This window comes from Muscardinus avellanarius, assembly GCF_963383645.1.
Source record: "Muscardinus avellanarius genome assembly, chromosome: 5".
Taxonomy (NCBI): domain Eukaryota; kingdom Metazoa; phylum Chordata; class Mammalia; order Rodentia; family Gliridae; genus Muscardinus; species Muscardinus avellanarius.
In genome coordinates this window covers 58843476-58861036 of record NC_137790.1, presented here as the reverse complement: position 1 = coordinate 58861036, position 17561 = coordinate 58843476, and the positions used below count along the sequence as shown (strand labels likewise).

Sequence of the window (17561 nt, the reverse complement as noted above, 5' to 3'; positions counted from 1 at the left end):
AGATTGTAGGGAAAAGTTGCGGGCGCTCACACATCCCTAACAGCTTTAATTTTTTTTTCTAAAGCTGTGTCAGGGCTATTTAATGGCAGTGAAAAAGGCAGGCTGTGAGTAGAGAGTACAGTGAAGATTTGAGACAGTCTTTGGGGGATGGGAACAGAAGCTAATTAGCTGCAAGTAAAAATATGAGAAAAAGATGAGTAAAAGATGAGGAACGTGCATTTTTGCTTGTTTGTTATTTTTGTGGTATGTAGTTATATTTTAGCAGCCCAAAATCTCTGAGCAGAGATGGAAAGTGATCAATGGTCAGACTGATCCAAGGCTTAGAACTGCCAGATGGGTGGGGCAGAGCGCAGCCAATGTGATGGATTGTTTTTCTCAGGCATGATTGGGAATGGAAGGAACCTGGAGAGGGGCATGATAGATTGAGAGAAAGGAGGGGACCAAGGGGAAAGAAGTTTCAATATATGTGAAGAGCATTGATAATAGTCCTGAGACCGTTAGAAGAACTGTAAATTACAAAGAAAGGATTTCAGAAGTAGACAGGTTTTTTGTTTGTTTGTTTGTTGTTTGGTGGTACTGGGGATGGAACCCAGGGGCCTTCTACCTCTGGGCTATACTCCCAGACCTATTTTATATTTTATTTGAAAACAGGGTCTCTTAAGCCAGCTGAGACTGGCTTCGAACCCACTCTATTCTCCTGTCTCAGCCTCCCAAGCAGGGGGATTACAAGCATGTGCCACCACTCCGAACAGAAGTAGACAGTTTTTAAGAGAGGAAAATATTGGTGTAAATTGCTCAAGTTGAGCCATCACTGTAGTTATAATGTGAAGGGAAGTATTTGATAAAATTAAGGAAGGAGCCGGGCGTGGTGGTGCACGCTTGTAATCCCCGCGCTTGGGAGGCTGAGACAGGAGGATCACACAGGTTCGAAGCCAGCCTCAGCTACTTAGTGAGGCTCTCAGCAACTTAGTGAGATCCTGTTTCAAAATAATAAAAAAAACATAAATTGGGGCAGAAAGCCTCTGGGTTCCACCCCCAGTACCACACACAAAAAAAAAAAAAAAAAAAAATTAAGGAAGGAAATAAGAAATCAGATGGGTGGAAGGAAAGGACCCCAATTTCATGTGTGTGTGTGTGTATGTGTGTGTGTGTGTGTGTGTGTGTGTGTACGTGTGTGTAAACATTTAATTGATACATTATAGTTATACAAAACAGTGGGGTTAATTGTTAACCATGTCTACACACACATAATACAATGTGGTGGGTTTTATTCTCTAGTATCTCCCTGTTCTTCTTTCTCTCTCACCCTGGTCTCTTCCTCTACTCTACGGATCTCCCTTCTATTTTCATGAAATCCCCACCTTCTCCCTTTTAATTTAGTGTCCATACATGAGAAAAAAACATAGGACCCTTGACTTTTGAGTCCTGCTTATTTGTCTTAACATGAAATATCATAATTTCACATTTTCCTTAGGACCCCTCATTCTTAAGGATATAGTATATCTTTACTAAAATTATGTGAAATTATTACCCATTCATCAACCTTATGGGTATGTAACTAAGGTAGAAAAGGTATTTAGGGCAGTTGCCTTTGAATGCTTCTTCCCCTACCTCTTTCTGTGTCCTTCCAATCAGGAATGAATTTTTGCCTTCATTCCTTTATCTGAGGTCATTGCAGTGCCTGCTGTTGAGTTCTGTATTGCATTAAAAATTTTTTTTTTTTTTTTTGGTGGTGGTACTGGGGTTCCTGGAAGCCCTTATATCTCCGGGCTACACTCCCAGACGTATTTTATTTTTTGAAACAGGGTCTCTTAAGCCAGCGCAGCTGGCTTCGAACCTGCACGATCCTCCTGTCTCTGCCTCCCAAGTGAGGGGATTACAAGCGTGCGCCACCACGCCCGGCATGTTTTTGTTTTTTTTTTTTTTTAGCCAATGATTATTTCTACTCATAATGCAGTCAGCAAGTCTTTGCTATGTTTTTCTATAATGTTTCAAGTTTTTCTATAGGAACAAATCTGAAGATAAAATGAAAGAGTAAAATTTATGGAACTTATAAAATTTTACTTGTAACTAGTGAGATAATAAATAAACAATGTGATTAATAGCTCTACATGGCAAAAATAATTATCTTTAAGTTAACATTAGAAATATTGTAAGCCCAAAGAATTTAACTGAAATGTACTGTTCCTAGGCCAGGCTCAATCCATTTTGCTGTATCTGGAACAAAATTCTTATTAGAGTGTGATACAGATACTGGAAGAAAATATACTTTGGCATAAAACTTCTGAAGGGCATAATAGGATCCAACAGGTAGCAAAGAAGTAGCCAAGTTATGAATGCGAAATAGACCTGTGGCATTGTTTCCACTGTGGAAAGATAAGCAATAGGCGGTGGGAGCACAGTTTATAAAATCAATGTTTTATTGAGAAGCTCTAATAATTTAATCATTATGATAGGTAGTGCACATAAAAAGAATGAGCTTGGATGTTCCCAATCTATTGAGACACATTGTTAACATGTAATTGCAAAACTGTGATACATATCATGGTAGAGGTCTGGAAATATTATGGAGGACATTTGGTGTGAATATAGGTATAAGTAGCATTTTGCCATTCTTTTCCTGAAAGTCTTCTAAGAGCAACAAAGAAAATAGATGGTAAAAAATGTAAGTTGAAGTTTTTCATCAAACAGGGAGATCTATGCCAAAGATATTTTTCAGGGCTGCTCAAAGTAGATGAGTTGTTACAAAAGCTCCACAAGAGGCAGGGGAGAGAAAATGAAGGAAGTGCACATCAGGAGAATCAGCACAGATATACTTGTGAAGAAGGGCGCTTCTAGAGGTGAAACAGAGCCACTGTCTATAATGGCCGGCAGGCAGCAGAAGCCCTACCAGACCAGATTTGTTTGTGCGTGTGTGTGTGTGTGTGTGTGTGTGTGTGTGTGTGTGTGTTGAAATGAGAAGAAAAGAAGCTTTGCCTGTGCAAAGGAACTTGCCTGGAATTTTACCAGCCACCTATCCTTCCTATGGAAAACTCTAGCAAAGCACTGGTCTAGCAAAACCTAACTTTTTTCTTTTTCTTTATTTATTTTGGTACTGGTGATGAAAATCGGGAGCATTTTACCTCTGAGCTACACTTGCAGGCTTATTTTATTTTTATTTTGAAGTGAAGTCTCACTAAGTTGCTGAGGGCCTCACTAGATTGCTGAGGCTGGCCTCAAGCCTATAATCCCCATCCTGTCCCAGCTTCTCAAGTGCACCACCATGCCTGGCAAAACCTAACCCTTACAATGATGTGTTTTAGAAAATGAACTAGTCATTACAGCCACAGTGAGATCATATCACACACTCACTATACTAAATAAAATTACAACAATTGATCATACTCTGTTAACTAGGATGATAAAATGAATTTAAAAAGCACTTTGAAATTTTATAAAATATTAAACATATCCCTAAAACATGACCCAGGTATTCTACTTCTAGGTGCAACCCAAAAGAAGTGTAAACATAGTCTACACAAAAACTTGTAGTTGTATGCTCATAGGTTTTTTGCGTATAATAGCCAAAATTTGGAAACCACCAGTATCATCAGTAGGTGAAAGAAAAAACTGTGGTATGTCCATTTAGTGAGAAATGACTTAGTAATAAAAAGGAATGGCTCTTGATTACACACAGCAACAGGATTTCAATTAATATTACCACTGATCTAGAGGTAGGAAAGGAGGCGATAGCAAGTAGTTTATGTAAGAGATTATAAAGGCATTTAAGAAAGGTGGTGATTTGAAGCTAGTGAAAAGTTGTGAATTTACGAGAGATTTAAGTGGAGAAATTCTCTGACTTGGTCAGTGATTATGTATGGGGAGTGAAGAGCGTGGGTAGTCAAGAAGAAACTCAGCCCATAGTATGGGTGTCTTGGTGTTTTGTAATGCCTTTAGTCAGAGGGATATTACATTAGGAAGTACTGGTTGAGATGGGTACTGACGCAGAGGAGAAATAATTCAGTTTTGGAAGGGTTGCTTTGAAGGTTCCTGAAGGTACAAGGTACCACCAGCAGGCATCTGAATCTCAGAACACAGAAAAGGAGGCCATTTCAAAACCAATATAGGGAATATATGTATTAGAAATTTTTCAACAGAACAGATCTGAACCTTAATCAGATGCCAAGGCTCCGATTTATGAGGTAAGATACTTACAAGAGCAAAGCAAATGCTCTTTATAGAGAATCTAGACTCGGAGCTGGACACCACAGTGGAGCCTGTGACCCAGTGAACAACAATGGGCATGTCAAAACGGAGGGGCAAGCAGACCATGAACCTGGGTCCAGAGGGCAGGGAATGTGCTACTCCCAGACTGTCTTTGTGTGTTTCACTAACTCCTCATCATTTTAGGGTTGTGGTTATCACACTGGAATATTAGCTTAAGATGGACTCCCTTTTCAGAGAGAGCACCTACCACAGTCTCCCTTGTGCCTTGGAGCATAGGGTAAGCTCTTGGTGTTGAAAGATTATGGAGCATGTTGGCCATTAGTTTGCCTTCAAGAGTCCACTGGATCTCAGACCCAGAGCTTGGGCCAGACAGAACTGCTGCCATAGGTTAGAGTTCCTGCAGAGCCCGGGCCCCGCAGGTGAGAAACAGAGGGGCTCTAGAGAGAGGATATGGGGGATGAAGAGGCTGGACCCAGACGGTTTGCCACAGCAGCCCCTGCAGTTGCTCCTTAGACATAATGCTTCCACAAACCATGAGACTCTCTAACACCAGCCAGTCACTACTAACTAGAACATTGTTGCAGTATACATAAATACCTGGGTAAGGTGTGCTATCTTGACACTTCTTTAGGAAATGAAGAATATTGAATTACTAGAATATGATAACTGGAAGTTATTTTTACTTATTTACCTTACTTTTTCCATTAAAGCTTCAATTGATACCAGCGAGTAGGATCTCAGCGTTCACCTCCACTCTGCCCACTTTGGCACCCACGGTGAGTAATTACTGTAGGATGGAGCCATGTATGTTATATTAACCTTATGAAAGATAAGCCTAACCAACGACCAGATGTTATCATGCCTGATGAAGTTCAGAAACTGTCATTGTTTTCTTTTAACCGTAATATGTGTTGATTAGGCAAAACTTTGAAAATACACAAAATTAAGTAACCCATTATTTTACTGCCTGGACATGATTACTATTTTTTTTGTGTGTGGTACTGGTTATGAAACCCAGGGGCTTTCTACCTCCAGGCTATACTCCCAGACCTACTTTATATTTTATTTGGAAACAGGGTCTCACTAAGTTGCTGAGAGTCTCACTAAGTAGCTGAGGCTGGCTTCGAACCTGCATGATCCTCCTGTCTCAGCCTCCCAAGTACTAGGATTAAAAGTGTGCACAACCATACCTGGATTGACATGATAACGATTTTAATGTATTTTTTCTAAGATTTTCTATGAGAGAAAAATGAGAGAGAAACAAAAGGAACAAGATAGGGGGAGAGAGGAATAGATATTGATTTTCAGTCAATGGCTGCACCTTTGCCTAGAAATATGTTGCATTCATACATATAAATTTGTACAGTGTTTCTTATATTTGCTAAATGTCATATAACACTGATTTCTCAAGTGATTATTATCTGAAGTTTAAAATTTAGAAGAGAACACTTTTTAACTTTAGATCTTTTCTTTTTTTTTTTTTTCTGGTACTGGGAGTTGATCCCAGGGACATTCTACCTCTGAGCCACCTATCAGCTCTGTTTTATTGTTATTTATTTTCAAACAGGTTATTGTTTATTTTAGCAACTGCTGAATTGCTGAGGCTGGACTAGAATCTGTGATCCTCCTATCTCAGCGTCTCAAGTGCTGGTCTTGGCTACAGTGTCTTGCTAACCTCAGAGTTTTGTTTTGTTTTGTTTTTTTACTTTTTATTGGTGCATTGTAATCATACATCTTAATGGAGTACAAAATGGTGGAGGCATACATGTACATATCTCCCACTTAGCCCTTACCCAATTCCCTCCCATTCCCTTCCCCTCCCTCCTCATGTTTGGCTTAGTGTTTGATATGTTTGTTAATATATATCATGAACATTAGAGAATTTCCCTCTTCCCCCTTCAGAGTTTCTTTAAGAGAGAACAGTGAAGACTTAGACTCTCTCAGACATACCAGCCACACACACAAATATGCAAAACACTCTTTACGACTTAAATTATTCCTGTTTCATAACAGTCAGACGATGAGATAATCACCAGCCAACTTCTAGGTGGACAGATGAACATAATGTATTTCATATCCTCTACATTTTCACTATTTACTTAAAATATTGACACACCTGTTTCCAGAGTATCGTTTTAGTTTGTGTCTTCTCTATTTCCATCTTATGCCACTGTATTGAGAAAGCAGTGATCCATGAACTCAGTAGTAGTTGGAACTAGTATAATGTCATAATAAAACTCGCTCCTTTTAAAGGAATTTACCTAAAATCACTACATAGCTAACTTGCACAGCCAGGTTCAGGATTAATCAATTTTATTTATATGAAATTATCACCAGAGTTTGAGAATGAGATCAGAAAATTGATTATCCTTGAATGGAAAACAGAAAAAAAAACCTCTATGAGTAAGTTGCCCTTGGCAACAGGTTATGAATGTGCTGTCATAAGTCCCCCATTAGACTAATGTAATCTCCTGCCCTGATATTCTACCTAGAAGTAAACAATCTAGTATATGCAATGTAATATAATGTTACCAAATTGCAGTGGTTTATTGTGAAGGATAGTGCGAGCCAGAGGACATCCTGGAGCTGACTGGTGGATATTAGGGTAGTGGTGGAAAATGGCATACTTAGAAATACCAAAATATCACCCAAGCACCACCTTTAAGGCATTGTCGTCTCCTCCACTTCCTCCTCCTCATTTTATACTTTTATTGCTGTATTATAGTCTCACATTATAATGCAGTTCATAGTGATGGTGACATACGTGCACACAGCACTTGGCGAGCTTTCTCCTGACTCCCTCCCCACTCCCCTCCTTCCCCACACACAATATTGAGATTGGCTTTGGTATTCTCTCAGATGTACCTAATGCTTGTGGAAATGTTTCCTTCATTAGTTCTCCCTTTCTCCTCCCCCTTACTCTCCCCTAGACCACCCCCTTCCCTCCACTGGGATTTTTCCTCTATTACCTAAAGCCACTCTGGTGTCCTGATCACTCCCTAGCTTCAGCATATGAAAGAAAATATATAACTCTCCACTTTCTGTGACTGGCTAATCTCACCATAATATTCTCCAAGTCCATCTATTTTTCTGCAAATGACATTATTTTGTTCTTCTTTATTGCTGAGTAGAATTCCATTGTGTGGGTATCCCATAATTTTGTAATCCATTCATCTATTGATGGACACCTAGGTTGGTTCCATAATTTAGCTATTATAAATTTTGCTGCTATAAACATTTATATGCATGTATTACTATAATATTCTGATTTCAGTCCAATTGGAAAGATGCCTAGGAATGGTATAGCGGGAACATATGGTGGATCTATTCCAAGTTTTCTGAGGAATCTCTACACTGATCTCCTTAGAAACTTTACTAATATGCAATCCCATTAGTAGTGTAGAGAGTTTCTATTTCCTCATATCCACACTAGCATTTATTGTTGTTTGACTTATTACTTATTGCTATTCCGGTTGAGGTTAGATGAAATCTCAGTATAGTTTTAATTTGCATCTTCCTAATTGCTAATGATGTTGATTTTTTTTTCATGTATTCATTGGTCATTTGTATTTCTTCTTTTGTGAAGCGTCTATTTAAATTACCTATTTCATGACTGGATTGTTTTAAACATTAAGTCTTTCAAGTGCTTTGTATATTCTGGATATTAGTCCTCTATTAGAGGAATATCTGGCAATAGTCTTCTCCCATTCTGTAGGCTCTCCCTTTAAACTCTTAATATTTCCTTTGGTGAACAAAAACTTTCCTTTGGTGAACAAAAACAACATTTTAGCTTAATTCCATCTCATTTATTAATTCTTGTTTAATTTACTAAGCTTTGGAGGTCTTATTGAGAACGTTTTTACTTGTGCCTATATGTTGGAGTGTTGGATCTATTCACTCCTCTAGTATTTCAATTTCTGGTCTCATATTCAGGTATTTGAATTATCTTGAATTGACTCTTATACACAGTGAGACATAGAGACTTAATTCCATTTTTCTACAGATGGATAACCAGTTTTACCAAACAATATTTGTTGAAAAGACACTTTTCTCCAATATATGTTTTGCCATCTTTTTCAAAAATCAATTGGCTATAAGTGTATTGATTTGTCTCTGTATCCTCTGTTCTGTTCCATTGGTCTATATGTCTTATTTTGTGCCAATAGCATGATTTTTTTTATTACTATAGCTCTGTAGTGTAATTTGAAGATAGAAGTACAATGCCTCCTGTATGATTCTTATTGCTGAGAATTGCTTTGGCAATTCTAGGTCTCTTTTTTTCCCATTTGATATTTAGGAGTGATTTTTCTAGATCTGTGAAGAATGACATTGGTATTTTGATAGGGATTGCATTGACTGTAGATCACTTTTGGCAGAATGGCCATTTTGATAATATTTATTCTACCTATCCAAGAGCATGAAAGATCTTTTCATCTTCAAAGATCTTCTTCAAAGCTGGGCGTGGTGGTGTACACTTGTAAACTCAGTACTTGGGAGGCTGAGACAGGAGGATCACAGCTTGGTGGCCAACCTTAGCTATTTAATGAGGCCCTTCACAACATAGTGAGACCCTGTTTTGAAATAAAGAATAAAAAATAGGACTAGAGGTATAGTTTGGAGTTCAATCCCCAGGACTGCAAAAATAAGCAAATAAATAGACAAACAAATAAATAATAAGATCTTCACTTTCTTTAGTGTTTTATAATTTTCATTGTAGAGGTCTTTTACCTCCTTCATTAGATTTATTCCAAAGGTATTTTACTGTTTTTAAGGTTATTGTGAATGGAATAGTTTTTTGAACTTCTTTCTCAGTGGATTCATGGTTGGCATAATCAATAGAAAAGCTATTGATTTTGCCGGGCGTGGTGGCGCACGCTTGTAATCCCCGTGCTTGGGAGGCAGAGACAGGAGGATCACGCAGGTTCGAAGCCAGCCGCGTGCGCTGGCTTAGGAGACCCTGTTTCCAAATGAAAATGTAAAAATAGGTCTGGGAGTGTAGCCCGGAGGTAGAAGGGCTTCCAGGAACCCCAGTACCACCAAAAAAAAAAAAGAAAGAAAAGCTATTGATTTTTTAGTTTGATTTTGTTTTTTGCTATTTTGCCGAACTTGTTAATCAGCTCTAGAAGTCTTTTTGTTGATTTTTATGAGTCTTCTAACTATAGGAACATGTCATATGCAAATAGAGATAATTTCAGTTCTTCTTTTCCTATTTGAATTCCTTGGATATCTTTCTCTTGATTTATGTCTCTGGCAAGAGTCTCAAGTACTGTATTGAAAAGGAGAGGTGACAGTGAGCATCCTTGTCTTGTCCCTTAAATTTTAAAGGGAATTTCTACAGTTTTTCCCCATTCAATATGATGTTGGCTTTGAGTTTATTGTACATTGCCTTAATGACATAGAGGTAAGTTTTCTTTTTTACTAATTTTTCGCAGTGTTTTTAACATGAATTGATGTTGGATTTTATCAAATGATTTTCAGCATCTATTGAAATGATTATGTGATTTGTTTTTATCCTTAGTTCTATTTATGTATGTTGACCCATTGTTAAAATGAAACCAACTTGGTAATGGTGTATAATTTTCTTGATGTGGTTTTGAGTGTACAACACTAGTATTTTGTTTAGAATTTTTGCATATATGTTTATCAAGGGTATTGGTCTATAATTTTCTTTTCTTGAGGGAATCTTTATTTGGTTTTTGTATTAATGATACTGGCCTCATAGAAGGAGTTTGGGAAAATTCTGTAAATTTCATGGAATAACTTGTGAAGTATTAGGTTTAGGTCTTTTGTTTAGTAGAATTCAACTGGGAATCTGTCTATACCTGGGCTTTTCTTTGATGGAAGGCTTTTTATTGCTGTTTCTATCTCTTTTCTTGCTGTTGGTTGGTTTAGGTTTTCTATACCCTCTTGGTTCAATTTTGATAGGTTGTATGGGTCTAGAAATCTGTCAGTTTCTTCTATATTTTTCAGTTTATTGGAATATACATTTTCAAAGTAGTTTTTGATGATTCTCTGAATTTTCCCACTGTGTGATTATATCTCTTTTTCATCTCTGATTTTAATAATTTGGGTTGGTTCTCTCTTTTTGTTGATTGGCTAAAAGGCTTATCAATATTTTTAATCTTTTTACAAATATTAGATTTTTATTGTTTTTTTATTATTATTGTTTTTCTCTATTTCATTGATTTCTGCCCTGATTTTAATTATCTCCTGCCTTTTACTGGCTTTGGGATTAGTCTGTTTCTGCTTTTTGAGGGCATTGAGGTGTGTCATGAGATTGTTTATTTGGTGACTTTCTGTTTTTATGTGGGCACAAAGTACTATAAATTTTTCTCTTAAAACTGCCTTCATAGTTTCCCATTGATTTTTTTTTTTAGGTTGTGTATCTATTTTCTTTTTTTTTTTTTTTTTTCAGTGATACTTGGGATGAAACCCAGAGGCATTCTATCTTTGAGCTACACCTCCAGCACAATTTAATTTCTAATTTGGAAATAGGGTCTCACTAGGTTGATGAGAGTCTCACTACTTGCTGAGATTGTCTTCGAACCTGTGGTCCTCCTGTCTACAGGCATGCACCACTATGCCCAGCTTCTATTTTAATTTGATTCTAGGAATTTTTTAATTTCTTCCCTTATTTCTTCTATGAAATAGAGAAGTATATCACTCAGTCTTTGCAATTTCTTTTGTTCTTCTCTTGTTGATTTCTACTTTCATTACATTATGATCTGAAAAGATACAGAAAATTATATTTTTGATTGTGCTGGTACTTGCTTTGTGGCTCAGAATATGGTCTATTTTGGAAAGGATTTCATATGCAGCTGAGAAGAATGTATATTATGCTATTGTTGGTTGGAATGCTCTGTATATGTCTATTCAGGCCCATTTTGTTTAAAGTGTTTTTTAGATCTAAAGAGTTCTGACTCATATTTTGTCTGGAAGATCAATCTAATAATATGAGAGGTGTATTGAAGTCTCCCAGTATTACTGCATTGGTATCTATTTAGACTGTCCCAAAGAATTTGTATTATAAAAGTGGGTGCACCCATATTTGGGGCATAAATATTTACTGTCATTATATCTTCTTGTTGGATTGTTACTATTATTAGTAAGAAGCGACCTGCTTTGTCTCTTCTGATAAGTTTTAGCTAAAAGTCGGCTTTGTTAGATATGAAATTGCTACCCCTCCTTATTTTGGGTTTTCATTTGCATTGTATATATTTTTCTATTCTTTCACCTTTAGCCTATGAATATCTTTGGCTGTAAGATTAGTTTCTTGCAAGCAGCATATAGTTGGATTATATTATTTAATCTATATCAACAGTCTAGGCCTTTTAGTTGGGGAGTTTAGACCTTTGACGACGTTCAGTGTTGCTATTCAGATATTATTTTTATTTTCTGTCATTTTGAATTACATTTCTGTTTGATATAGTATTATTTCTCCTTTGTTCATCTGTTCATCTGATGGAATTTGATCCTTCTCTGGTTCTGGTACTTAGTTCTTTTATCTTCTTTGTGTTTTATTATTTCTTTAAGTATTTTTCTATAGTTTTGGTTTGGTGGTCATAAATTATTTCAGTTTTTAGTTGTCTTGGAAGATTTTATTTTTCCATCAATTTTGAATGATATCTTTGCTATATATAGCAATCTTGACTGGAAATTTTTTGTTTTCCAGTGCCTGAAGTACATCATACTAGTCTCTCCTGGCTTTGATGATTTAGCTTGAGAAATCTGCACTGATTCTTACTGATTTTCCCCAAAATGTCACCAATTCTTTTGCTCTCAATGCATTTAAAATTCTTTCCTTAACCTCTGTGTTAGCCATTTTGATTATTATGTGGTGTGGTGAAGTTCTTTTTGATCTCGTCTTACTGGGGTTCTTCTGCATCTTCCACAGCAGAGCTCTTGACCCAGCCTGGCTCTGTAACCAATTTTGAATCAAACTCCTAATGAATCACTATGGTAGTATTTATTTGCCAAGGTTGATTTGCTAAGCTTTTCATTTTAAAAACTTTTCATTAGTAGTAAGAAATATTGCCTAATGTAATATTAGGGAAATAGTAATTCAGTATAAATAAGCTGGCTCCTGAAAAATAAATACATGTTTCTGTTCTTTAAGGAAAATACCAAAACTCAGAAAATCAGGTCTTCAGTTATTGATTTGAAGCCTGAATCTCTTTCATCCTTTGAGCTTTCAGCCAGCCATACAGGCCAAAAGAGAAACACAGAAAGTGAAGACTCTGATATAGAGTATGTTTCAGAAACTAAAATTATGAAGAAATCTGTGCAGAAGAAAATGATTCCTCAACAACAAAGATATGCAGCAGCTCTGCCAGAGAATATCAAACTATCTGAGAGAGTCCAGGTATTTTTTTCTTATTCATAATATATATAATAATTTTACCTGTTCCTTAAATAGCATTTTTAAAGTTTTTACTTCATTTTTACACCCTAAAACCTCTAATTATAGGATATACTTGCAATCTGTGTTTCCTGGACAGGTTCCTAATTTCTATTTTTTATTCCTGTATTCCCTGTTTCAGAAGAAAAGTCAGATTGCTAATATCAGCACAGTAAACCCAATCTGGGGAGCCCAATCAAGTGAGAGGCCACCCAAAATGCCTGGTTTGGAAAAGGTTTGGAGTCTGTATTTAAGGGAGACATTTTCATATAGGATAAATATTTTTTTAGGATTTCTCATTCAATGCTTTATAGGAAAGATACTTATCTAAGGCATACATGGGTTGTTATTCCTGAAAAGGTTCTAGAAAATTGAGATATAATGTCAGTGCAGCCAAGTGTTGAGGCTGATTTCAAAAGTGTACTACCATGTATTCAAATGAAATTATTTCTTTTAAAAGAATCATAACACATTTATTCTTAAAATGTTACGATTATTTAGTTCCTTTTTGAGAATTTTTCTTCAGATTCAGTTTATATTAATAATAACAATAATTCTTGCAGTTCAGTGGACATTTAATGTTTAGTGCTTAATGATTACAAAACTTTATCTAACTTCCATTTTACATGTTTTATAAGTCATTTTATTTATTCTAGATTCTCTACTTTATTTATTAAATTTGGATGCAAATGTCTTTTACTGCTCCCACAAATTAAATTCACCTATAAAAAGTATATATGGGCTACCATAGAAAATATTCAGATGATAGATTTCTATAGGTTCTAAAAGAAGTATAAACCCAACTGGTAAGCAAATATCTACTGAGCTTTCCCCTTGGGTAAGATACTGTATTATCATAATAAGAGAAAAGATATTTCCGGCAGTTCTTTCAAAAGGATATTTTTGAACAATAGTCACTTTGCAGAAATCTCTTACACATTCCTTTGTAATATCTTGGCAAATGGTATGCAGGTTTTTTATATATAAAAAAACTTTGCCCCTTAAAGAAGTCTTTTCTCATTCTATTTTTGGATAGCTCAGCCTCTTAAAATATTTGAAATTTGTTTCCCTATAATTTTGAAATTTTTTCTCTCAGTCTGTTCTTAAGACCATATGAGCTATGCTGAATTGTGTATTATCTACAGAAATTTTTCTTTTGTTTTAAGCTATATTTAAATATACAAGTTCATATATTCAAAAGATATTTAACCCTTTCTGTGTTCAAGTACCATGTGTTTGTAATACAAAACATACTTTAATCATACTATTAACCCTGAATTCCATAAAAAACTCATTAGCTTTGCAATTCAAAATTTGTTGAAGTTGAGAGTGTACCCAAATTTTAAAACAACACTTTTAGAATTTAAATATAGAGATTAGCTGGGCGTGGTGGCGCACACTTGTAATCCCCATGCTTGGGAGGCAGAGACAGGAGGATCATGTAGTTTTGAAGCCAGCCATACTGGCTTAAGAGACCCTGTTTCCAAATAAAAATATAAAATATAAAAAATATAAAATATAAAAAATATAAAATATAAAAAATATAAAATATAAAAAATATAAAATGTAAAAAATATAAAAAATATTTAATATTTTATAAAAATATAAAAAATAGGTCCAGGAACCCCAGTACCACAAAAAATTAAATTAAATTAAATTAAAAATATAGAGATTAACTTAGCATAGCACATGTATTTGTGTGTGTGTGTGTAAAGCTACATGATGTGAATATACAAATTCACAGGGTGTGTGTGTGTGTGTGTGTGTGTATGTGTGTGTGTGTGTATGTGTGTGTGTGTATGTGTGTGTGTGTGTATGTGTGTGTGTGTATGTGTGTGTGTACATAGACACCTATACCAAAAACCCATTTATATATGATCTTATTATGTTCTACTCAGTATACCACCTACAGGGCTTGAAATGTGAACAAAATCCACATATGATTCCTATCTTCATCAAATTTTTAGTCTAATGATAGAAACACTTAAATAATTTCACAAACAAGCTGGGTGTGGTGGCGCACACTTGTAATCCCAGCATTTGGCAGGCTGAGACCAGAGGATCACGGTTTGCGGACAGCCTTAGCTACTTAGTGAGGCCCTTTGCAACTCAGTGAGACCCTGTTTCAGAATAAAGAATAAAAAATAGTGCAGGGGGTGTAGGTCGGTGGTTGAATGCCCCTAAGTTCCATCTCCAGACCTGCAAAAAATTTTTTTTTTCATAGAGAAATGTAAATTGCATCTGTGGCAGTTTTTGTGTGTTTTTTTTTTTTTAGAGAGAGAGAGAGAGCGAGAGCGAGAGCGAGAGCGAGAGAGAGAGAGAGAGAGAGAGTGTGTGTGTGTGTGTGTGTGTGTGTGTGTGTGTGTGTTATTAGGGATTGAACTCAGCAGCATTCTACCTCCAAACTACACTCCCAGCCCTCCTTAAAATTTTTTTTTAATTTTGTTTTTGAATTAAAGTCTCGCCAGTTTGCTGAGGCTGTCCTGCAGTCCTGTTTCAGCTTTCCAAGTACTGGGATTACAAGCATGCATACCTGGTGGAATCTTACTATACTGCCCAGGCTGGACTTAACTCCTGGGTTCAACTAATCCTCCTGCCTCAGCCTCCCTGGTACCTGAGGCTCTATGTGAATGGCACCATGCCTGATTTTTATGGCAATTTTTATGACACAGTAGCACAAGTGCTTATAATGGGGTATTTGACCGTATCTAATAGAGAAGGGACATCTCAGAAAAACAAAAAGACCCCCAGTTTTTAGGATCAAATTCCAATTAAGCTGGTAAAAGAAGAGGAAGAACATTTCCAAACAATGTAAGCAGCATTTGCTAAACAGGGACACAAGATGAATAACAAGTGCTAAGACAGGCCAAGGCAGGACAGAAGATGGAAAGGGGCTGTGCTGAATTGCTCAGGGGGTCGGCAAAACCACACAGGTTCTGCAGGCCTTGAGAAGAGGTTTTGCATCTATCCCCAAAGCAATGGGCAGTCACTGAAGAGCTTTGTGCAGGAGAGTGTGTGACCAGAATTTCCTTTAGGAAGGATTGCTTTGGAACCTCTTGGTAAGGAAGACCTGTTAGTAGAGGGCAGAGGCATTGAGAAAAGCTCTCTCATGCTCTGCTGCAATTTTTTGAAACTCATTTGGCAGCATAAGGATGGATCTTGGGCCCAGACACTTCTTTATCAGGAGATAAGCGCACACAGGGCCTCTGTGGACTCATCTCCTGGTATGAGGATGTATTTCTTCATTGCAAGACTGGTGCTTGCCTCTTTATTCCATTTGTTTGCTCCACATAGCATCTGGTCAAATTCACTGCTCTATCTGCCCTTCTCGGGGAAGGGACAGGGCTGCTGCGGCAAGAGAAGGGCACATGTAGGCAGTGTCCCTGGGTTGGCTACAGAGTACCTACTGACACAGGAGCATGGCACACACTGCCCTGTCTCTTCTCCATGTAAGTAAAATATTGCTCCATTCAGTTCTTGACTGTATCATGTTTCCTTCGACAACTCTAATACCAAGATGCAGTGTGAAGTGTTTTAAGTCCTCCCCTGGGAATAATAACTGGCCAATGGTATTCTGCTTACAAGTTAAGCTTAGCAAGAGTCAATACAGGCAGGGCAGTTAGGAGGCTGAGACGGAGAAGGCACAGTGGTGTGGACTAGGATGATGGTGGTGGAGGTGGTAATACTGTCCTGCCTTGAGCATATATTGGATACTAGATGTGAAACAGAGGAATATGGAAAGGATGGCTGCAGATTTTTTTAACTCTTTCACCTGGCTTGATGGTGATTCCATCAATCAAAATAGGGAGTGTTAGAAGAGAGCTGGGCTTGTGGAGAGGAGCACGAGTTCTGCTTATGTGGTTTGGTATTTCCAAGAGGTCAAGTAAGAAGTCATATATAACTGCTTGTAATCCAAGCATTCGGGAGATTGAGACAGGAGGATCGAGGTTTGCGGAAAGCCTCAGCTACTTATTGAGGCCCTATGCAACTCAGTGAGACCCTGTTTCAAAATAAGAATAAAAAATAGGGCCAGGGGTTTAGCTCAGAGGCAGAATTCCATCCTTAGTACCAAATTTTTATTTTATTTATTTATTTTTTTGGTGGTACTGGGGTTCCTGGAAGTCCTTCTACCTCCGGGCTACACTCCCAGACCTATTTTTTATACTTTTTTATTTGGAAACAGGGTCTCATAAGCCAGCGCGCGCGGCTGGCTTCAAACCTGCGCGATCCTCCTGTCTCTGCCTCCCAAGCGCGGGGATTACAAGAGTGCGCCACCACGCCCGGCCTAGTACCAAATTTTTAAAAAGTCACATATATGAATCTGGATTTTAGAGTTAAGGTATAAGTAGGAGTCATAAACTTGTGAGATATTTGCATATCTGAGTATGAGTGAAGTTGAAGGCTAAGAAGAAAGGACTAATCAGAAACCTGAGGATTGGAGGATAAGTAAATATCCTCCAATAAGATAATTATGGAAAAGTTGCCTGAATAGTTATGGGAGAAACCAGGAATTTGCTATTATTATGAAAACCAAGAGGGAAAAAAGATGATTCAAGGAGGGTGACTCAAAGGACTAAATTCCATAGAGAAGCCAACTCAACCAATTTTAAAGAGAAGAATGATTTCAGAACAAGTTGTTGTTGAGAAGGGTAGGAACTAGATTAGAATGAATCGACCAACAAATGGAAAACCAAGAAATGGAGACAGGTTGCATGTCAGCTTTTGGAAAGGTGGGCTAATTTCACTTAAGAAGACAGCCTGTACTTATGAAAATCTAGACGTGAGGTGGACAAGTCAGGAAAACACGAAATCTTTTTAAGCACTTAAATGAATTTAATCAAGTTTTAAACTACAATTGATACAATTCTGCATTACCTATGGATTATTTGTAATAAATTTTTCATCTCCTGTCTAGTAAGTACAATAGGCGTTTCTACCACCAGACAGAGGAAGTGAA

The 17561-nt window shown here is 37.0% G+C and overlaps 1 protein-coding gene across 1 annotated transcript in view; it reads left to right on the top strand.

Moving 5' to 3' along the window:
- Positions 1-17561, top strand: part of MORC1 (MORC family CW-type zinc finger 1) — a gene marked incomplete at both ends in the record, with an annotated part of 181031 nt that overhangs the window by 114604 nt on the left and 48866 nt on the right. The window contains one exon of the mRNA XM_080696508.1: positions 12323-12568. Within this exon, the coding sequence (XP_080552634.1) occupies positions 12323-12568 (246 nt within the window). The remainder of the gene's footprint in view (positions 1-12322; positions 12569-17561) is intronic.